At 43.6% G+C, this 24,004-nt stretch overlaps 1 protein-coding gene across 1 annotated transcript in view; it reads right to left on the bottom strand.

Annotated features, from left to right (window-relative positions):
- Nucleotides 1-4,032: 4,032 nt before the first annotated feature.
- cmip (c-Maf inducing protein) overlaps nt 4,033-24,004 on the bottom strand; it is a 38,006-nt gene continuing 18,034 nt past the window's right edge. The window contains exons 2-21 of the mRNA XM_029696224.1: nt 20,189-20,314; nt 20,053-20,103; nt 19,270-19,431; nt 18,859-18,900; nt 18,050-18,112; nt 17,123-17,203; nt 16,859-16,962; nt 16,602-16,706; nt 15,757-16,134; nt 11,585-11,650; nt 9,150-9,176; nt 8,985-9,033; nt 8,788-8,895; nt 8,579-8,695; nt 8,328-8,468; nt 7,911-7,958; nt 7,559-7,705; nt 5,705-5,810; nt 4,929-4,999; nt 4,033-4,829 (exon numbers count right to left, since the gene is read on the bottom strand). Of these exons, the coding sequence (XP_029552084.1) occupies nt 4,776-4,829; nt 4,929-4,999; nt 5,705-5,810; nt 7,559-7,705; nt 7,911-7,958; nt 8,328-8,468; nt 8,579-8,695; nt 8,788-8,895; nt 8,985-9,033; nt 9,150-9,176; nt 11,585-11,650; nt 15,757-16,134; nt 16,602-16,706; nt 16,859-16,962; nt 17,123-17,203; nt 18,050-18,112; nt 18,859-18,900; nt 19,270-19,431; nt 20,053-20,103; nt 20,189-20,314 (2,046 nt within the window). The 3' untranslated portion in view covers nt 4,033-4,775. The remainder of the gene's footprint in view (nt 4,830-4,928; nt 5,000-5,704; nt 5,811-7,558; nt 7,706-7,910; nt 7,959-8,327; nt 8,469-8,578; nt 8,696-8,787; nt 8,896-8,984; nt 9,034-9,149; nt 9,177-11,584; nt 11,651-15,756; nt 16,135-16,601; nt 16,707-16,858; nt 16,963-17,122; nt 17,204-18,049; nt 18,113-18,858; nt 18,901-19,269; nt 19,432-20,052; nt 20,104-20,188; nt 20,315-24,004) is intronic.

Here is a 24,004-nt window from a genome sequence, read left to right on the forward strand (position 1 = left end):
AGTAACCCAGCTGTAGAAGCAGATAACGCAGACAAGAGGAAATGAGGGGAACGTTTGAGCTGCAAAAAATTACAGGAATCATGGGAAATCTAGTTTATGTCCATCACTGCGTTAGCAGGGAGGCTACGGCAGCAGGCGCCCGGCTGTTAACCACATTAAGACTCAAGCCGCAGTCACAATTCAAATTATAGAAATGTTTACAAATTCAGAAAAATTAGAACTGGTTGTAAAATCCCCTCTGAAAAGAGAGGAATGAGGAGAGAAGAGTGAGTTAGAGGGGACATAAACCAAAGCAAAGCACAGTGAGCTCCACAGGAAAGCGATATAACAAATGGATTCGTTTTTGTCATAATTTCCTCTATAGTACTAAAACGCTCCACATTCCAACCTCTACGTCTCCCTCTTTAGCCAGCTGCAGATATACATCTGAATGTTAAAAACTAGAGAAACATCAGGGCTACAAAAAAATCCTCAGATCAGGTTCCCACATACATACTATGTTCATGTCATTACACACAGTATGTCACCAGTGTACAACCCGTACAGTAACCAGTACACTCATACTATGTTCATACCATTACACAGTATTTTGTGCACAAGCTAATGTGTCCAGCAATACAAAGGTCTGTAATCACACACCAAGGTGATTAAATCGCTGGTTTATGACATGTACTGCTTATCATTGAGCTTCGATCAGAACATTGTGGTAACCCATGGACAAAGGGTGTAGGTCGACTTCAGAGCTAGTGATCTGACCCTTTTCATATTCAAATCTTTAAAATAAAGTTACAAAATAAAAAAACATCAGCTGATGCAACATGTACATGCCAACAAAAAGTCAGGCGACAAATAAACTCTTGATTAAAGTGATCAAATCAAATAAACAGTTGACAAACAAATCATTAAAAGATACTAACCATGAAAACATGACAGATTACAGTGCATTGTGTGAAAATAAAAAAGTTAATGACCACACGCACATGTCCTTAAAATGAAGGCAATGAAGGCCTCCCTAACAGGGAGACTAAGAGAAGCACAGAGGGGAGGGAGACAGAAAATTATATACACGTGTGTGTATATATATATATATATACACATACATACACACATACATTATACAGGATGTGACAGCATGAGGTCCTAAGCCAGACCATAAATGCCCATACACAATGAAATTTAGTGCCAGTAACCGTAATGGCACTCAAAATAAACATAGCATTGAACTCTTATTGGACGGTGTCCAACTCTGTGTTCTTTAAGTTCTGCCAAAACTGAACAGAATTCTCGAGAATTCTAAAAAACAAGAAGTGGATGGGACCAGAGTAGAGCAGTCAAAAGAACGATCTGATTGTGTAAGACACCCTGAAAGGGCACAGAGAAGGGACAGATTGATCAAAGCCACCTACAGCCGAAGAGAAGCGACATAGAGGACAACACTGTTCTGCTGTTTGTGTGGGCAAAGTCACCACATACCTGAATGCTGAAATAACATTCCTTGGTAACAATATGGCAAATCAATTCAAAACAGGTGGTTTAAAAAAAAAAAGACTTGTCCACAGTATGCCCATGTAAACAGAAAGTGTTCTTAGGATTTCAAATAAAGATTGAATGCAAAACATTTTGACCGAGATACATGTACTACTTTCATGGGTGAGCATACTCCAAACAGTGCCCTCTCTCCATGCTTGATGGGGAGTAGAGAGAAATGTGGTTCTGTGAATGAATGATTAGCACGTTAGAATCCACCGTTATGTCACATTTCAGACAGTACTGATGTTTGATGCAATAGTTTCTTTTTTGAAGTACAGTATGGCAAACAATTGTGAATTAAAATCTTAGTCTAGAGACTTTGGGCAGTTAATGTGCCCCTTTTTGTCAGGGTCATCTACACACCATGCTGTTGCCTCTACAGAGCCTCTTCACTCCTGACATTGACAAAATATTCCTATCCCATTAAGGATGACCATGGCCTGTATGTCTACATCCACTAGCAAAAAGTGTCCAATATTCATCTCTATAAAAACATGCCCCATCATGCCAAAAAGGCAACATTGAGAGGTTGATGCAAGGTGCACATAGGGCCTCTGTTGAAGCCACAACATGGATTACGGATAAGTTGCCTAGAAAGTGAAAAAAAGGTATATGACAAAATTAGGGGAGGCAGAAAAACAGGGATATGAAGAGAGAAATCATAAATACAAGGCAGTCCCAGACCACCTACTGCACAACCATTCTATTAAATATGGGAGTTATGTACAAACATGTTTTCCTTTTAATTGTGTTGTAACCGCAGAGCAGAGCTCCTGAAATGTCTGCTTTTAAAATGTCAACTGGGAATATAAATAAAACATACATACACACTGTACCAGTCAAAAGTTGACACACCTACTCATTCACCTACAAGGTTTTTCTTTATTGTTACTATTTTCTACATTGTAGAATAATAGTGAAGACATCGAAACTATGAAATAACACATATGGAATCATGTAGTAACCCAAAAAAGTGTTAAACAAATCAAAATATTTTTTAGATTCTTGAAAGTAGCCACCATTTGCCTTGACAGCTTTGTACACTCTTGGCATTCTCTCAACCAACTTCATGAGGTTTTCACCTGGAATGCATTTCAATAACCGGGTGTGCCTTGTTAAAAGTTAATTTGTGGAATTTCTTTCCTTCTTAATGCGTTTCAGCCAATCAGTTTTTGTTGTGAGAAGGTAGGGGTGGTATAGAGAAGATAGACCAAGTCCATATTATGGCAAGAACAGCTCAAGTAAGCAAAGAGAAACGACAGTCCATTACTTTAAGACATGAAGGTCAGTCAATCCGTAAAATTTCAAGAACTTTGAAAGTTTCTTCAAGTGCAGTCGCAAAAACCATCAAGCGCTATGATGAAACTGGCTCTCATGAGGACCGTCACAAAAAAGGAAGACCCAGAGTTACCTCTGCTGCAGAGGACAAATTCATTAGAGTTACCAGCCACAGAAATTGCAGCCCAAATAAATGCATCACAGAGTTCAAGTAACAGACACATCTCAACATCAACTGTTCAGAGGAGACTGCATGAATCAGGCATTCATGGTCAAATTGCTGCAAAGAAACCACTACTGAAGGACACCAATAAGAAGAAGAGACTTGCTTGGGCCAAGAAACACGGACATTAGACCGGTGGAAATCTGTCCCTTGGTCTGATGAGTCCAAATGTGAGATTTGTGGTTGCAACCGCCGTGTCTTTGTGAGATGCAGAGTAGGTGAACAGATGATCTCTGCATGTGTGGTTCCCACCATGATGCATGGAGGAGGTACGATGGTGCTTTGCTGGTGACACTGTCAGTGATTTATTTAGAATTCAAGGCACACTTAACCAGCACGGCTACCACAGCATTCTGCAGCGATACCCCATCCCATCTGGTTTGCAGTTAGTGGGACTATCATTTGTTTTACAACAGGATAATGACCCAACTCACCTCCAGGCTTTGTAAGGGCTATTTGACCAAGAATGAGAGTGATGGGAGTGCTGCATCAGATGACCTGGCCTCCACAATCACCCAGTCTGAACCCAATTGATATGGTTTGGGATGAGTTGTACTGCAGAGTGAACGAAAAGCAGCCAACAAATGCTCAGTATATGTGGGAATTCCTTCAAGATTGTTGGAAAAGAATTCCAGGTGAAGCTGGTTGAGAGTGCCAAGATTGTGCAAAGCTGTCATCAAGGCAAAGGGTGGCTACTTTGAAGAAATCAAACAAATATTTTGATTTGATAACACTTTTTTGGTTACTACATGATTCCATATGTGTTATTTCATTCTTTTTATGTCTTCACTATTATTCTACAAAGTAGAAAATAGTAAAAATAAAGAAAAAGCCTTGAAAGAGTAGGTGTGTCCAAACTTTTGCCTGGTACTGTGTGTGTGTGTCATATATATATATATGAAAGCAGAGATGTCTGGGGAAAAAAACGTTCATTTAAGTTGATAAAAATTGATTGAGAGTGAACGTGTCATACAAGGCATTAGGCACAGTCTTGCAACTTATTTTTTTGAGGTAGCACCTCATTCCCAATGAAGGACTGGAAAGGCCCGACTCTGAACCTGAAAGAACCCAAACAAAACAACAAGACCAAAATGACAGTTGAATAGTCTTTTAAAGCTACATTTGGATTGACTAGAGGCAATATCAAAAAAATGTACTGGAATGTGACCTGGTTATCCAGCCTTCATCAGACAAGGGTAGAATAGCTCCCAGTAAATGGAGGGAAGAGAGGTCATTTAAACTCAAAGGTCCTTAGAGAGAGCAGGAGAGGGACAGGGGAGAAAGGGGCAAGATCCACCATTTGTTAACTTTGTTCTGTGTACATATGACACAACACAGAGGATATCTATGACGAGTCTATTGAGGGCAAATAGGATGTGGACAGGGACTGAGTGAGCAACCACACGAGAGAGAATGAGAGCAAGAGAGGGTCCCTTATGTCACAAGAAAGTGGGTCCTTGCATTTTGATGATGTCACTAAAAAGGAGGTCCTTGTATGTTGATTTCACAAGAAAAATAGGTCCTTGTATTTTGATGATGTCACTAGAAAGATAGTAATTTTCCATGGACATGTTACTAGAGAGGTCGTGGCGTTTTGATGTCATCTCCAGATAAAAGTGTCCTCATCTAGAGATGGGAGAGGATCCTCTTATTGTTGATGTAAGAGGCTATGTGTTCCGATGATATCAGGTTATCCTCATGTTTGGATGATGTGGGAGTTCTAGTGATGTCATACAGGATGTGTTCACCAGGCCTCGGTGTAGCGGACGTCCACCTCCTTCAGATTGGGGAGTTTTGCCTGACAGGGAAAGAAAGAAGATAAGAGACCAAAACAAATGTGATATTTGTTGATATGCTAACATTTTCTTTTCAGAGAGGGAATGACGGTTCATCTTACCTTTAAGTCATCATATGTGTCTGCTGTGAGCTTGGTGCTGTTCATGTTCAAACTGCACAGGCTCTTCATGGCTGGAAGAGACACGCATAAATAAGTCACATACACTGAGTCTACAAAATATTAGGAACAGCTTCCTAATATTGAGTTGCACCCCCCTTTTGCCCTCAGAACAGCCTGAATTTGTCAGAGCATAGACTTTACAAGGTGTTGAAACGTTCCACAGGGATGCTGCCCATGTTGACTCCAATGTTTCCCACAGTTGTGTTAAGTTAGGTATATGTCCTTTGGGTGGTGGACCATTCTTGATACGCACGGGAAACTGTTGAGAGTGAAAACCCCAGCAGCATTACAGTTCTAGACAAAAAACAGTGTGCCTGGCACCTACTACCATACCCCGTTCAAAGGCACTTAAATCTTCTGTCTTGCCCACTCACCCTCTGAATGGCACACATATGCAATCTATGTCTCAATTGTATCAAGGCTAAAAAAAAACCTTCATTAACAGGTCTCCTCCCCTTCATCTACACTGACTGAGGTGAATTTAACAGTTGACGTCAATAAGGGATCATAGCTTTCACCTGGTCAGTTTATGTAATGGAAAGAGTAGGTGTTCCTAATGTTTTGTACACTCAGTGTATACAGAGTTAGGATATTGTGTGGGAAGCCTGATCTATACTGAACGCATGAGGTCGTGTGGCAGGCCAGAAGTATTCGGTATGCCAGAAGTATACGGTATGCCAGAAGTATATAGTTAAATGATTGAGACGAGTTCTTACAGCTGAGGGACAGCAGGCCAGCATCGGTTACGGGTGTCTCACACAGATTCAACACCTGCAAACATGCCAAGTGTTCAGACAGCAACCGCAGTCCTGCATCTCCAAACTGAAGGAAAGATAATAACAGGAAGAAAGGATGTCTTTCAAAGTCATGCAAAGTATTACTTATCCAATTCAAATAAAAACAAAATGTGTATGTGTGAGTGTGCTAATACTAGTGTGTGTGCGTAGGGTGGCAGGTAGCCTAGTGGTTGGAGAGTTGGGCCAGTAACCGAAAGGTCGCTGGTCGAATCCTTGAGCAGACAAGGTGAAAAAAATGTCGATGTGTCATTGAGCAAGGCACATAACCCTAATTGCTCCTGAAAGTCGCTCTGGATAAGAGCGTCTGCTAAATGGCTAAAATGTGAAATATAAACAGAACAAAAATATAAACGCAACATGTAAAGTGTTGGTCCCATGTTTCATGACCTGAAATAAGATATGCACAAAAATATATATATTTTTTTAATACACAAATTTGTTTACATCCCTGTTAGTGAGCATTTCTCCTTTGCCAAGATAATCCATCCACCTGACAGGTGTGGCATATCAAGAGGCTGATTAAACAGCATGATCATTACACAGGTGCATCTTGTGCTGGTGACAATAAAAGGCCACTCCCACTATACTTACACATACAATGCCACAGATGTCTCAAGTTGAGGGAGCTGACTGCAGGAATGTCCACCAGAGTTTTTGCCAGATAATTTAATGTTTATTTCTGTACCATAAGCCACCTCCAACGTCGTTTTAGAGAATTTAGCAGCATGTCCAACCGGCCTCACAACCACAGACCGCGTGTGACCACGCCAGACCAGGACATCCACATCCGGCTTCTTTACCTGAGGGATCGTCTGAGACCAGCCACCCAGACAGCTGATGAATCTGTGGGTTTGCACAACCAAAATATTTCTGCACAAACTGTCAGAAACCATCTCAGGGAAGCTCATCTGCGTGCTTATCATCCTCACTGACTGCAGTTCGACATCGTAACCGACTTCAGTGGGCAAATACTCACATTCGATGGTCTCTGGCACACTGGAAAAGTGTGCTCTTAACGGACCGGGCGTGTATGGCGTCGTGTGGGCTAGCAGTTTGCTGATGTCAACATAGTGCCCCATGGTGGCGGTGGGGTTATGGTATGGGCAGGCACAAGCTACAGACAACAAATACAATTGCATTTTATTGATGGCAATTTGAATGCACAGATCCCATGACAGGACCTGAGGCCCATTGTCGTGCCATTCATCCGCCTGCCATCACCTTATATTTCAGCATGATAATGCACGGGCCCATGTCGCAAGGATCTGTACACAATTCCTGGAAGCTGAAAATGTCCCAGTTTTTCCATGGCCTGCATACTCACCAGACATGTCACCCATTGAACATGTTTGGGATGCTCTGGATCGACGTGTGCGACAGCGTGTTCCAGTTCCCGCCAATATATAGCAACTTTGCACAGCCATCGAAGAGGAGTGGGACAATATTCTACTGGCCACAATCAACAGTCTGATCAACCCTATGCAAAGGAGATGTGTCGCACTGTACAAGGCAAATGGTGGTCACACCAGATACTGACTGGGTTTCTGATCCACGCCCCTACTATTTTTTTAAGGCATCTGTGACCAACAGATGCATATCTGTATTCCAGTCATGTGAAATCCATAGATTAGGGTCTAATGAATTTATTTCAATTGATTGATTTCCTTATGTGAACTGCAACTCAGTAAACTCTTTGAAATTGTTGTTGCAGTTTATATTTTTGTTCAATGTATGTGTGTGTGAATACTTGCGCGTGTGAGTGTGTGTTCTGACCTGGGTGGACCACAGGTTGAGCTGTTTGAGAGAGGGCAGCTTGATGAGCTGTTCAGCACAGGCACTGGTGACGTTGGTAAAGGCAAGACTCAGGTTCTCCAGGTTCCCAAAGGAGCCAGAGCTCAGTAGCCTTGCAAGGTCTGCATCCTACAGAAAGACATGGTCGGATACAGAGGCAGCGAGAGACATATTAAAGCTGTTTGAGTTTAATTGAGACGGAGGGTCTGGGAGAGGCATGAAGAAAAAAGAAAACAAATCCTACCAAATTTGAACATTTAGTTAATCATATGTTGGTATGAAAGAAAAACAAAAGAACCTTTAAGGGAATGGGAGTAGCATAATAAAATCTCACCGTAGACTTGGAGGGCAGAGTAAGTCGGGTTGGGCCTCCTTTTCTTTGCTGAGGGAGAACAGGAAACAAAAGTGTTGACTGATTACAGCAGGCATTGCAGTTCCTCATTCAGACAGCAGGTGTTGTCTGTGAACAATGTGCCACCGATGAGCTATATGAGGTCTTTTAAATTAGATAAAGGGTTAATATTTGCATGAAGTAACAACAGAGAAAGCTTAGGTAACACAGAAGAATGAATAGATCTCTAGCTGTGTCGACAGTGTAGAGTAGTAACAGTTAACTGAGCAGATACTACAGCTGTCCTCTGATGAACCAGATATCTAGTTTTTATTGCGGAAACATTGCAGTATAATTGTGAACGCAATGCGAGGTTGAGCGTGTGGCGTTTGAGCCTGTTGGTTTACAGTAGTAACTCACCAGCTCTTTGAGCTCCCTCTGCCTGTCACACAGCTGCTCGTACATGTGCAGGCCCACCGGAGTGCTCTCCAGGGTGGAGATGATCTGCAGCTGGGTGTCCTTGTTCTCGATGATGTTGTACTCCAGCATCAGGCACAGGATCTGAAACACACACACACACACTTGGGTCACTTCTGCTTCCTGTACACTTACACCTCTGCCACACACACAAATAAAAACAGGTCAGCTCTGTGCTACGGGTGCACACACACCTCAACCATGGTCTGGTTCCCACGCAGAGCTAGGAGCATGCAGGGTCCGAGCTTGTTTTCAGCCAGGGACAGGAGGAACTTCTTCGTTTTGTAGCAGGAACCCATAAGGATGTGGACCTGGAGGAGAGAGTCAAAGGTCAAATCCAGCCAATTAGAACAGAAGGTGGCATAAGGGGTTAGGATTATTAGGGTAAGAACACCAAACTCACCATGCTGGCAAAGAGCTCCCCATCATCATCACAGGCCACACCCCCTGGACTGTAGAGCTGGAACCAACCGTCCTTTCCCGAGCGCACGCTGAGCAGACAGGAGTGGACCTGCAACAAGCACACAACCATGAGTACCACACACCAACCTAGCACTGAACAAGTGTGAAACAGTGATTAATAGTCAGAGCCACACTCACCTCCTGTCTGGGGTCCTCTGCAAACCTCTGGATAACATATTTCAGCTCTCTGTTCAAACAAACAGACAGGTCAGGCACAATCCTCAAGCTTTCCTTACAGATTCATCTGGACGCTAACTGAAATGTAACATTCGTTAACTAATTGTCATGGCAGTAGATACTTACTTTGTGAATTTGGCATGTGCAAGGGCCCTAAAGAAGAGAGAGGTAAGAATAAACATTAAAACATGTAATACACTAATCATGATGAAATGGAAAATGACACATTTAAACACTTATACCATGTTAACACTCAAACATGCAGTAAGGTGTTGAACAGATAACAGCTGGACTGCATAGGAAATACAGCCTGTTTTTGTTGTTGGTTTGAATGTATCTTCAAAACACACAAATACATGTACATGTGAATCTCTTAGGGTGTGTGTGGGGGTTCTATCTATCTGACTCATTCATTCTGGGAGTTGTGTCGGAGTGTTTTGCCCTTTCTAACGACGCCTGAATGCTCAGATTAGGCTCTGGTGCGCAGGTGAGCTGCAGGTGAGTCTCCCGGCTGTGACAACAACAGTCCTCTTTAGGTGACTGGTAATGAGGGCCCGGGCTGAGGAGCCAATTACAGCAGCAAGCCCGGAGCCCATCCCATCCCCCAGCAGGGCCCCTCAGCAGCACACCCACGTCAACACCAATCCCAGGGTCCTACACCTCAGAGAGAGGCCCTCACCCACAGTCCCAGCCGTGGGTGAGGGCGAACTTATGGGCGATTCACAATATATACTGTGTATCATTTTTATCTAAATATGTTTTGTTGTACAATTCAGGGGCATCAGTTGGGTATGGCAATCGCCATAACCTAGCTCAAGACCAAAAATGTAAAAGTAGGCTATGAAAAAAAAGTAGGCTATGAACAAAGTTGACTAAAATCATTCCAATCACAATTCAAATGCAACGGCAGTTAAGCGTATTGTATAGCTGCCTTTAGGACCATGCAGAGTGTCGCTCTGAGAAGCTGCCAGCCTGCATGCTTTTCTCTCACTAAGAAAGTAGAAAGCAGAAACTGTGTCAGACAGTTTGCTTTGCCGGTCTGCCGTAAAGGCAGTGTGCCGATGGCTCTGAATTTAATGTCGGCATTTGAACTAGGCCTTGTAAGCCTCACGGCCAGCTGTTTTATTCACCGGTTACTTTCACATTGATGTCAACATAGGCGGCGTATCCAATAGGCTCGGGGAAGATGAGCTTCACCGAAAGTAAACAAAATATGCTATATAAAATTATTTTGCATATAGAGAAAAATACAATAAAACATACTACACCAGAGAGCATGATTTGGCCAAAGAAGATCATTAGCATGTTTAAAAATGAGCCTACCAAATAGCTGATTGTTGTGTTGCAGCGGTCAGTGGAAAACAGTTAAATAGGCCTAGGCAAATCACAATATTTAAAAATACAATCGGAGGAAAAACAGCTTAGAAAGCAATGGCTATTAATGAAAAGAGAAAACAAAGAAAGACTAAATCTGTCTCTAGTTATCAAAATTCTCAACTCCCAATTAAGCAAACAGTAGCCTATCTTTTTGGCACCAGCGGAGAGCGGCGGCCATATCAATATCTCTTGCAGGAAAAAAAGCCTGCAGAGCCCTGACCTCAACAAGCACCTTTGGGATGAATTGTGACACCTACTGCAAACCAGACCTAAATCGGCCAATATCAGCGCCTGACCTCACTAATGCTCGTGGCTGAACAGAAGCAAGTCCCCGCAGCAATGTTCCAACATCTAGTGGAAAGCCTTCCCAGAAGAGTGGAGGCTGTTATAGCAGCAAAGGGGGGACCAACTCCATATTAATGCCCAAGATTTTGGTATGAGATATTCGACGAGCTGGTGTCATACTTTTGGCCATGTAGTGTATATAACTTTATATTGTTTGCAAGAATTTTGTATAATAATTTAAATTAAACTGGGTATCAGTTCATAAACCATGTGTTATGGAGTCGGTACATTGAAAATCTCTTCCCAACTATTTTGGCATTTGTATGGCACAGCTGTCAATTTTTGGGTCCTTAAGTTAAACAGGTATACTTTTTTATTCAACCAATGCTGGTCTTCAATGCTGGGCCAACAGACAAGTTCCTTACTTTCTCCCCCTTCCACTTGCCTCTTCGATTTTTACAGTAATGCTGCAATTAGTTGGTTGTAATTTTGGAAAGAGCAGACGTCCATATTCTTTTGCTAGCTGCATGTGTGATACAACTCCACCAGTCATATTTATGATATCATTTACAAAGATTATACTTTTCATTTTATTTTTATCAATTAGTATATTTGAGTTTAACCATAATATTTGTTGTAATATTTGTTCTGTCTTTTCTGATTAAACTGAAATTGCAACCAACTTTGTTTTAAAAATAGCGATATTTTGGAGATTATTTCATTTTCAAATAACTGAAAGTGAGAGGATGTAAACTGAATGAAGGCAAAAAGGCCATTGTTGAACACGGGGTGAGCAATTCTTATTAATCTGCTAGAGAACCAGCTTGGATTTAAGTATAGCTTCTGTATGAGTGAAGAATTTAGTGAGAGGTCTAATGCTTTAAGGGCAGTATACTTACTCTTTGGGGAAGGGGATGGGCTGCAGCAGGCTGGCCAGGGCTGGTCTCCAGTCATCGCAGTCAGATCTGAATGGTTGGAGAGAGAAAGTGAATGATAGAAAGAGGTACACAACAGAAAGAGGTACACAACAGAAAGAGGTACACAACAGAAAGGGGTACACAACAGAAAGGGGTACACAACAGAAAGAGGTACACAACAGAAAGAGGTACACAACAGAAAGGGGTACACAACAGAAAGGGGTACACAACAGAAAGAGGTACACAACAGAAAGGGGTACACAACAGAAAGAGGTACACAACAGAAAGAGGTACACAACAGAAAGAGGTACACAACAGAAAGAGGTACACAACAGAAAGAGGTACACAACAGAAAGAGGTACACAACAGAAAGAGGTACACAACAGAAAGGGGTACACAACAGAAAGGGGTACACAGAATGAGAGCAGAGGGCTGGTCACCAAGGGAATCACAAGAGGTAACCTGAGCATAGTCCCATGATGCCAAAAAATCCATTAATTCAAATGGTACGAGGATCAGATTCCTGTCTGTTAAGTAACAGTGTCATTGTTACAGACACACTATTTAGTTCATTCCCCCTATTCCCACACACATAATATAACATCTCGCTCGACAGCGTCACATCCATGTCATCCATCCATAAAGAGACACACACTAAGCAGCACTCCCTCCTTTTGAATTATTCCCCAGTAGGACAGAGGCAGCAGCTGTGTCCAGCTGCTCAGCACAGCCCACACAGATAGCACCACACATTCATTCTTGTTTACACTTAGGGCTTTTTCACAAAATTTTGTTTGCAGGGATTTTTCTGACATTGAAATCCTTGGACGGGCAGGGCCTATGCATTTTCTTTGGGCCACATATGTTCATAACAGTGAAAAATAGAAAAAAAGTTGAGAAAATAATAAATAGATTTATATATACAGTGCCCTCCATAATTATTGGGACAGTGAAGCCTTCTCTTTTTTTGATTATATACTTAACTTTGGATTTGGAATCAAACAATGACTATGACGGTAAATTGCAGACTGTCAGCTTTGTGTGCATTTCCTTCCATATCGGGTGAATTGTTTAGAAATTACAGTACTTATTGTACACCCATATTAGGGGAGCAAAAGTATTGGGACAAATTCACTTGCGTATTAAAAAGTGATGTATTTGGTCCCATATTCATAGCACGCAATGACTACGTCAAGCTTGTTACTCTACAAATTGGTTGGATGCATTTGCTGTGTGTTTTGTTTGTGTATGATATGTGTTTCTGTAATAAACTGTATACATGTATATTAATTAAATACATTATCGGAATCAAAAAATGCCTTCAGTGTCAATTTAAAAGACTAAAAGAGATAAAGTATGTAGGGAAGATAATGGGCCTACAATACCAGTCAAAAGTTTGGACACAGCTACTCATTCCAGGGTTTTTTTGGGCTCCCGAGTGGCGCAGCGGTCTAAGGCACTACATCTCATTGCTAGAGACGTCACTACAGACACCCTGGTTCGAATCCAGGCTGTATCACAACCGGCCGTGATTGGGAGTCCCATAGGGCGGCACACAATTGCTGTAACACAAAATGTTGTGGGGGTATGAATACTTTCTAAAGGGACTGTACATAGAGTTGCAGGAAATCAGCTTTAAAACTGCAAAAATATCTCAGCTCCTTGGAGAAATGTGTACAATTGCAGGAAAATGGTCTGCGAGGCTTAAGTGCCTTCTGGAAGGTTCTCCCATCTCTTCAGAGGAACTCTGGAGCTCTGTCAGAGTGCCCATCGGGTTCTTGGTCACCTCCCTGACCAAGGCCCTTCTCCCCCAAATGCTCAGCTTGGCCGGTTGGCCAGCTCTAGTAAGAGTCTGGTTCCAAACTTCTTCCATTTAAGAATGATGGAGGCCACTGTGTTCTTGGGGACCTTCAATGCTGCAGAAATGTTTTGGTACCCTTCTCCAGATCTGTGCCTCGACACAATCCTGTCTCTGAGCTCTATGGACAATTCCTTCGACCTCATGGCTTGGGTTTTGCTCTGACATGCACTGTCAACTGTGGGACCTTATATAGACAGGTGTGTGCCTTTCCAATCATGTCCAATCAATTGAATGTACCTGAGGTGGACTCCAATCAAGTTATAAAAACATCTCAAGGATGATCAATGGAAACAGGATGCACCTGAGCTCAATTTCGAGTAGTATAGCAAAAGGTCTGAATACTTATGTAAATAAAGTATTTCTGCTTTTTATTTTGAATACATTTGCAAAAAATTCTAAAAACCTGCTTTCAATTTGTCATTATGGGTTATTGTGTGTAGATTGCTGAGGATTGTATTTTTTTAATACATTTTAGAATAACGCTGTAATGTAACAAAATGTGGAAAAAGTCAAGGGGTCTGAATATTTTCCGAAGGCACTGTAGGCCTATCAGACTGGCCTACCATAAAAAACAACGGAGAAAATGCATCCCATAACATTTTAACATGGAAATAGCTGTTCTATCATTCAGCCTACAGTAGCAGCCAATGTGTGGTGTTCAATGTAGACCTTCATTCCATGAAACTTAAGAAAAAAACATGTAGGGACTGACATTAACCTGTTTATCCACCTGTCCTTCAGACAAATGAGGTGACTGAAAATGTTGTGTTGTTTGATGCAAGAAACCAGTTTACAAAATAAAATTAATTATTCCCATAAAATTATGACAGAATCAGACACATTATGCTACACTCTGCCTATTGGCTACTTAGCTTATTCAAGCCTGCCTCAAAATACAACACTGCCCCTTTAAGACAGAAAAAATGTTCTTTACCTGACTCGCTTTTCAAAGATATCTAGTAATGTACACGTTTTGTGCTCTTGTAGGAAGCAGTCACTCCCCCATTGCTGACTAGAAATGAGCCATAACTGGGCTAATAACTCACTAGGAAAGAATATGAAGAAATGTACACACCTGGCTACATGCAGCTCCTGCTTTGATTTCAAAACAAGCACATCTACTCGCCACCAGTCATGCTGTAAACACAGTCCAGTTCAAAGTGAATGGCACAGATCCATATATGGCTATGGTTTACTGCAGCTCTGATTGGTTATGGCGCACCAGTCTGTGTAGAGTATAGGCCTGATTAGTGCCTGTCAATGCAATAGAATCCTACTCCAATGCACTCTGCCGACAAGAAAATATCTTGCATAGTTCGTTTTGTTTCAATATGTTACATTGAAAGTGTCTAATATTGAGTTGATTCGATCACAATTCACACAGTAGAGGGAAACGTTGATAGTGTTAACTAAAGGGGAAAACTAGAAAGATGACAAGTTCAATCTCGCACTTCTCTGCGCGGTCTGATACTTCTGCGTGGGAGTCCTGGGGGAGCTGCGTGCCCGCGCGCAGCTTAGAGGGAACATTGGCCCCAACCTTCATATTACTTCCGCTTTGTAACATGTGTGAGGAAACTGTGGCATGCAGCCAACAAAGGAGACATGACTCTGCATCAGACGCGCTCATAAATGCACACCGCTACACACAAAACCTTTCAGGAATAAAGTTACGATATTGCGTGCATTTAATCAAATGCTTGCAGTCAAACAACCGATAATACTGCACACGTCTGATTCTTTCCTGTGTTTCCACCAGACTGCGTTTTCACCTGCAGCGAACTGCACCACGGTATGAATGGAATTGGACCGAGACCACCCTATTTGAACAAACCACAGTGTGTTGTCACCCGAGTGCAGATTGTGTTCTGTCCAAACAAACTGAATATAGTGGGTAAACGTTCCAGAGTAAGAAAAAAACCTGCTTAAAACAAACTTGGTGTGAAAGCCCCCTTAGACACACACAGACATCGTAAGGCAGGCAGTAAGGGAGAGGCATTACAGGGCCGGGACGATACCAGTATTGAGATACTCGTTAGTATTGTGGTGAGGAAATAAAACCAGAAGCGGATTTCACTTCTTCAGGAAAACAGCCCTGATGTTGGAAACAAACATTATGTTCTCATCCAGAGTCACATTTATTTATTTCCCAAGCTATAGCACACTATATTTTACATACAGCAGGTTTTTAAAGGACCAAAGAGTTTGTTCTGCTTTGTGTTTTCATTTTTTCCAAGAAAAAATGATTTTGATACTGGTATCGTCACAGCCCTAAGTAACAGTAGTGGTAACTCACAGCATTTTGAGGATGAGTGCGAAGCAGCCCAACACGCGGTCGGCCTGGGCAGGCAGCTGGATTGACAGGGCGTTGAGGGCGGGGCTGACCAGCAGACAGTCGATCAGGTTGGGCTCACTGTCGCCTCCCGCTGGGCCCTTCCGCCTGGCGTTGGCAGTGTTGTTGTTGCGTTCCAACTCCACCAGGATCTCACTGGAGTTGACGATGGAGGGCGGGGGAGAGAGGGGCAGTGTGGGGGGAGGGGAGAGGGGCAGCAGGGCCGTTGGTGGAGGGGTGGGGGGCTCGGGGCGCAGCAGGCGGAGGGGCAGGGGGGGTTTACGCTCATTCTGTTGCTGGCAGCCGTTCCTGATCTCCTTCAGACTGGGGGAGTTGTCCCGGCTAGACAGCGAGAGAGTGGGCAAGAGGAGAGAGAGATATTGATGGAGAGGGGGCAATATTGTGTAAGAGAGGAATGGAGAAAGTCACTATCACACATCGAATAATACATTTCAAGACCTCAACATTGAGGTCCATAGTAAGAATACATGTAATTCTGTTGGGGTTGTATGTCTCTGTTAAAACCCCTGTGTACTTAGAGGGAGAGTGAGGAAAGACATGTATCCGAGCGATGATTCTCTGTGGTGACAATGTCACGGAAATTTTGCAAATGTCATCTCACGGGGGCTGAGGACCCAGTGGCTCAGGGTGATGATGTTATGATAACCAATTAGATGACTCATTACTCAAGTCAACATCTCATTTAAAATGTTTAAAGGAGAGGAGAATAGCATATGCTAACCTGGGAGGTTTATTTGGCCATTGAGTCCAGTCTGTGTGGTGGTTCTACAGAACACTACATCACTCACCTGTTGATTAACTCCTCGTAGCAGGAGTAGATGGCGGCCAGGCACACTGCCACCAGGTTGGGCAGAACGCGGGGGTGAGGGCATTGCCCGGAGGGACCATGCATGCTGAAACACAGCCACACACACACAATTAGCATTCAATACCCTACGTGGAGAAAACACAAAATAAACAAGGGGGTGCTGTTCATATATCTAGGTCCTGAGTTTTGGGTTGGTGGAGAAATTCCAGTCCTTAAAACATGTTGTCACTGACTCACCTGTGAATGAATTTCTTCACGACCTCCATCCCAGCGTTGAGCTCATTTAGAGCTAAGATGTACTCTTGAGTGAAGAGACGCAGTCTGGGGCACTTCCCAAAGTCCTGACAGAGAGAGGAGGCAGAGAAATAAACATGGGGATAGAGAGGACAAGAGCAGTACAGTGAGCTTTGACTCACTCCAATATATGACCACAGAAGAAAACAGACATAAATAAACTGAGCGAACCCCTTGACAGGAAATAAGATGGAAAACTCAGCTCACCATGTTGTGTTTGAGGATTCTCTGGACCACAGGGGTGAACACTTCAATCACAACCATCGACCGCGGACGTTCCCGACAGTGCTGCACAAACACACAAACACCATTTAACAGTAGCTAGATTTCCATCCAATTTGCGACAGATTTTCATGTGAATATTCTAAATTCCACATTAACAAAATATGCACATTTTCCCACCAGTGGTGGGAGTTCCTTATAAGTTTTAATCTATAGCCTAATAAACTGCATGGTTTCCCAAGTCGTAGTGGGAGGACCACACACCATGTCAACGCGTGACTCCAATTGTATTTCAATATGATGGTTATTATATCAATATTTGCACATAAAGGCGTTTCAACCGCCATTTCTCGTGTAATTGATTTTACTGGCATAAAAAGATCACACCATGTCAAACTAACAAACGATCTGTCGGCATTTATAAAATTGTACCGAAACGCCGTTTCCATCTCAGCCGTCTAAATGTTCTATTAACTAGGCTCGGAAAAACTAACTGTGCTGTTAATGATAGCCATGGTTGTAAAGAGTTGAAATCTTCTGCTCCAACAACAGCCCTAGCGTCTGTTGGAGCAGACATCACTGTGCTTGCTTCCTCAAGTCCTACCGGGCCTAGATCTCCTACCGGGCCTAGATCTCGGATTCTGTCTCCCAAAAACACACAAGGCCGCCCTCTTGGCCACGCCTAAAGGCCTCTACACACTTCATGCAAACTACGCTCCGTCGCTCTGTTTGCATAGGGTGTAGGGCCCTTCAGCCAGCTACGCCCCCGAAAAGCTAGCAATTCTACGGTGTGGGTGGAGGCATTTCAAGCTGAGGAGTAAGATTACCACTAGCACTAACTAAGGGCCAAGACAGTTATGAGATATGATTTTGACAACAGGTTGAGGTGAAATGTTTGGGCCCCATCTTTACCTTGCAGAAGAACTCACACAGGTCTGGTGGAGGGTGGTTGTTTTCCAGTAGAGGAGCGATGGCCTAGGGACACACAGAGATACCAGAGACAGGACTGATCAATACAGCTTCACAATTTCCCCAGCCATGCTATCTTGTATTTACAATGGCCCCTTGCCAGCAACCTGTCATGGGCCAATAAACTCTGCTAGCCTAGTCTAATTCCCAAGAGTTACTGCAGAAGTCAACCTAAAAGCACACAGCTGTCCCTATTATCCTCTAGGGCTGTGTTATCTTAGCTCTCAATACGCCTCAAGACAGGTAAATAAGGTGAGCAGCTGTTCGTATGCAACAAGTGTAGATTTAACTTGTACCTAGTGTGCTGCAACAGTTTAATAATGCAATCCTCCCATGACTCTAGTGGCCAGGGTCCATGGGGGTATGGACACAAACATATCCAGATGAATACAACATTACACTGTAACAATAGTAAGTGGGCATAATCTGACAGCATCCACACGAACACCAGTGGGTGCCGCTGCTACGGAGTAGCTGTCCATCATCAAAGCTGCTATCCAGGGGCCTATTGCTAACCTGCTCGACAGCCTTCTGAGCTGCAATAATAGGCAAAAAAATGCGCAGTCTCAGCAGTTTGACCAGGTTTTACCTGTCGAACAGGTCACTTTCACTAAGCTTCGCCATTCCTAAACTACAAAATTGTTTCTGTCCAGTCACTGACGTAATAATATGAACAAAGAAAGCATGGCTATTTACAGTTACAGGAAGCTGGCGTTCTAGAAGCTAGTGCTTCCATTCCCCTTTAAACTCACCACAATGATGTTCTCGTGGTCCTGAGAGCTGAGGTTGGTGTTCTGCGGAGGCAGAGGGGACCACAGAAGTGAGACAGGTATGATCAGAGAGCGAGAGCAGACAAACAAATTCAATAGAGCCACTCCCAAACTGACTAAAAGTTCTGACTCTGCCAAACAGCAGGCATCTGTGTGTTTTGAGCTGAGCTCCCAGCAGCAGGTGTGTGTATTGTAGTGTGTGTGTGTGTGTATTGTAGTGTGTATATATTGTATTGTATTGTAGTGTGTGTGTGTGTGTATTGTAGTGTGTGTGTGTGTGTGTGTGTGTGTGTGTGTGTGTGTGTGTGTGTGTGTGTGTGTGTGTGTGTGTGTGTGTGTGTGTGTGAGAGAGAGAGATGACTGCGGGCGTGCGAGGCCAGCAGATGGGCATACCTCGGCCAGCAGGGTGGAGATGATTTGCAGTGGGGCCTGGTGAATGGACTCGTCCTGCAGGGGAGAGTTCAAGGCCATGTCCACCAGTGATCTGATCTCCTTCAGAACCACCTCCCAGCGACTAGGGTTGTTCAGAACCTTACGGTACTTATAGATCTTTTTCTGGTTAGAAAATAGAGGCACACACATAACCACATACAGATGAACTACAATAGGCTTCAAGCTTTTGGAACACAATATGTTGCTTTATAGGCTTATCAAACCAATGCAAAAATACATGAGGGAAATGCATGCATTACAGGACAAATGCATCTGAGGCCCATGGGCATCAACCTCTGAGGGTGCCCCAAATAAGAAAAAATCATTTGATTTAATAGTATTTAAATAAAAAGTATTTAAATAAAAAGTAACTTTCAAAACATTTGTGCAGTTTTATAATGCTATTCTACACATTTTGTCATGAGGCCAAGAGAAAATGTTTCAGTTTTAAGGCAAATTTCCTGCTATTCTACACATTTTGCCTTGAGAACATTAGAACATTTTGGAATTGTAAAGCACATTTCCTTTAATTCTACACATTTTCTTATCATTTGCTATTTGGGGAGCCCCCGACCTCCAGTGGGACCCCTTCCCTAAAGGAAGAGGTATGAGGCCTTGGGGCACGTGCCCTGCCCATGCAGCTCTCTGTGTAGCCTACAGTTCAAATCTCTGTGCAAAGTACTGTGAGTCTTGTTGAACCCCCATGAACACAAACCAATGAATACTTCAACATAGTAATCCTACCTTCCACTGCAGGGAATGAAACCACTGGTCCCGCAGATAGCTGTTGGCTGCCTGTTAGGGCACACAGGCTGTCAGGTAACAGATCGAAAGCACACACGCACGTCATGTTACATGAAGAGGGAGGGAGGGAGGGTACCTGCAGGAGGACGGTGCCCCCAGGGAAGCTGAGCTGCACACAATATTTGGGGGCGTTATCCCAGGAGAGCAGCTGCAGGTCCTCTATGGTGCTGTAGGACAGGGCAGCCTCCATGTACCCCGTGGGCTAGAGACCATGAGAGAAATAATGTCAACCACTCATTCATACATGCTACACACACACACACAGGCTGCACATTTGTATAGACAAATACAAGGCCAACAGACAGGCTATCACAGTGTTTCCAAACAATTTCTCATTGGGAAGTCACAATGATCACTGTACTGATGACCAATGTTTCCTCAAAGCTGCGCACAGAAGAAATATCAGAGCGCGCAGCGAAGCACGAGAGTGAATTTCACTCAACTTTCTAGAGTTTTCCCCATTAGTTAACACTACCAACTTTCTAGAGTTTTCCCCATTAGTTAACACTACCAACTTTCTAGAGTTTACCCCATTAGTTAACACTACCAACTTTCTAGAGTTTTCCCCATTAGTTAACACTACCAACTTTCCCTTTACTGTGGGAATTGTGATCGAATCAACACAACATTAGCCACTTTCAATGCAACATACCGAAACAAAACAAACTACTATGCAAGACTTAATATGTAAAACTAACTATGTAAGAGTTTTGTTGTGGGCAGAAGGCATCGAAGCAGGATTCTCTCTTTGAAAAGCGAGTCAGGTAAAGAGCTTTTTTTTCCTGTAAGGGGAAGTTGAGAGTTGAGACAGGCTTGAATAAGCTAAGTAGCCAAAAGCCATAATGGTAATGGAATAATTATGCATTTTAAACTGGTTTCTTGCATCAAACACCACAACAACATTTTTAGTCACCTCCTTGTCTGAAGGACACGTGGATAAACAGGTTAATGTCTTCCTTGGGCCAAGAAACACGATCAATGGACATTAGACTTGTGGAAATTTGTCCTTTGGTCTGGAGTAAAAATGTGACATTTTTGTCTCCAACCTCTGTGTCTTTGTGAGACGCGGTGTGGGTGAACGGATGATCACATTTGTATTTCTCACCGTAAAGTATGGAGGAGGAGGTGTTATGGCGTGGGTGTGCTTTGCTGGTGACACGGTCTGTGATTTATTTAGAATTCAAGGCACACTTAACCAGCATGGCTACCACAGCAATACGCCATCCCATCAGGTTTGGGCTTAGTGGGACTATCATTTGTTTCTCAACAGGACAATGACCCAACACACATCTAGGCTGTGTAAGGGCTATTTTACCAAGAAGGAGAGTAATGGAGTGCTGCGTCAGATGACCTGGCCTCCACAATCCCCCGACCTCAACCAAATTGAAATGGTTTGGAATGAGACGGACCGCAGAATGAAGGAAAAGCAGCCAACAAGTGCTCAGCATATGTGGGAACTCCTTCAAGACTGTTGGAACACTGCTGAGGGGACTTGGTCCCATTCAGCCACAAAGGCATTAGTGAGGTCGGGCACTGATGTTGGGCGATTAGGCCTGGCTCGCAGTCGGCGTCACAATTCATCCCAAAAGTGTTTGTTGGGGTTGAGGTCAGGGCTCTGTGCAGGCCAGTCAAGTTATTCCAGACCGATCACAACAAACCATTTCTGTATGGACCTTGCTTTGTGCACGGGGGCATTGTCATGCTGAAACAGGAAAGGGCCTTCCCCAAACTGTTGACACAAAGTTGGAAGCACAGAATAGTCTAGAATGTCATTGTATGCTGCAGCTTCAATATTTCCCTTCAATGGAACTAATGAGCCTGAACCATGAAAAAACAGCCCCAGACCATTATTCCACATCCACCAGACTTTACAGTTGGCACTATGCATTGGAGCAGGTAGTGTTCTCCTGGCATCCGCCAAACCCAGATTTGTCCGTCAGACTGCCAGATGGTGAAGCGTGATTCATTAGGACTGGACTGCCGACGTGATCGCCCGATGTGGTCTCAACCAGCTATTCTGTTACGATGTCACCGAAGAACCATCTGCTAGCCCCAGCCCGCTAGCTTTCTGAATGCTGTGTCCCCTGCTCGCCGAGCGTAGTAGTGACTACCGAATGGCACCGACTCACCTATTGCTGCTCTTTTGACGATATGATCAATCGGCTATACAGCTGATGCCCCCTGTACGGTTTCAATAACAAGGTACCTCATTTTGTTTACATGTCTGCCCCAGCCTCGAACTCAGGTCCGAGGTATGTAACCAACTGACCCGCTCTGCCCATTCATCGCCATTTTCCCTTTTGTTGTCTTACATTGTGCCCTGAATCTATTCTACCACGTCCAGAAATCTGCTCCTTTTATTCTCTGTTCCCAACGCAGTAGACGACCAGTTCTTATAGCCTTTAGCCGTACCCTTATCCCACTCCTCCTCTGTTCCTCTGGTGATTTAGAGGTTAACCCAGGCCCTGTAGCCCCCAGATCCACTCCTATTCCATAGGCGCTATCATTTGTTGACTTCTGTAACCGTAAAAGCACTGGTTTCTTGCATGTTAACATCAGAAGCCACCTCCCTAAGTTTGTTTAATTCACTGCTTTAGCACACTCCGCCAACCCTGATGTCCTAGCCGTGTCTGAGTCCTGACTTAGGAAGGCCACAACAAATTCTGAAATTTCCATCCCCAACTAGAACATTTTCTGCCAAGATAGACCTGCCAAAGGGGGTGGAGTTGCAATCTACAGCAGAGATAGAACTCTGCAGACTGTCATGCTACCAAGGTCTGTGCCCAAACAGTTTGAGCTTCTACTTTTAAAAAATCCACCTTTCCAGAAATAGGTCTCTCACTGTTGGCACTTGTTATAGACCCCCCTCAGCCCCCAGCTGTGCCCTGGACACCATATGTGAATTAATTGCCACCCATTTATCTTCAGAGTTCATACTGTTCAGTGACCTAAACTGGGATATGCTTTACACCCCGGCCGTCCCACAATCTAAGTTAGATGCCCTCAATCTCTCACACAAATCATCAAGGAACCTGCCAGGTACAACCCTAAATCCGTAAACACGGGCACTCTCATAGATATCAACCTGACCAACCTGCCCACTAAATACACCTCTGCAGTCTTCAACCAGGATCTCAGTGATCACTGCCTTATTGCCTGCGTCCGTAATGGGTCCGCGGTCAAACGACCACCCCTCATCACTGTCAAACGCTCCCTAAAACACTTCAACGAGCAGCCCTTTCTAATCGACCTAGCCCGTGTATCCTGGAAGGATATTGACCTCATTCCGTCAGTAGAGGATGCCTGGTTATTATTTAAAAGTGCTTTCCTCACCATCTTAAATAAGCATGCCCCATTCAAAAAAACCTAGAACTAAGAACAGATATAGCCCTTGCTTCACTCCAGACCTGACTGTCCTTGACCAGCACAAAAACATCCTGTGGCGTACTGCATTAGCATCGAATAGCCCCCGCGATATGCAACTTTTCAGGGAAGTTAAGAACCAATATACACAGGCAGTTAGGAAAGCAAAGGCTAGCTTTTTCACAGAAATTTGCATCATATAGCACAAACTCCAAAAACTTCTGGGAAACCGTAAAGTCCATGGAGAATAAGAGCACCTCCTCCCAGCTGCCCACTGCACTGAGGCTAGGAAACACTGTCACAACCAATAAATCAATGATAATCGAGAATTTCAATAAGCATTTCTCTACGGCTGGCCATGCTTTCCACCTGGCTACCCCTACCCCGGCCAACAGCTCTGCACCCCCCACAGCAACTTGCCCAAGCCTCCCCCACTTCTCTTTCACCCAAATTCAGATAGCTGATGTTCTGAAAGAGCTGCAAAATCTGGACCCCTACAAATCAGCTGGGCTAGACAATCTGGACCCTT

The sequence above is a fragment of the Salmo trutta genome, chromosome 17, assembly GCF_901001165.1.
Source record: "Salmo trutta chromosome 17, fSalTru1.1, whole genome shotgun sequence".
Lineage (NCBI taxonomy): Eukaryota > Metazoa > Chordata > Actinopteri > Salmoniformes > Salmonidae > Salmo > Salmo trutta.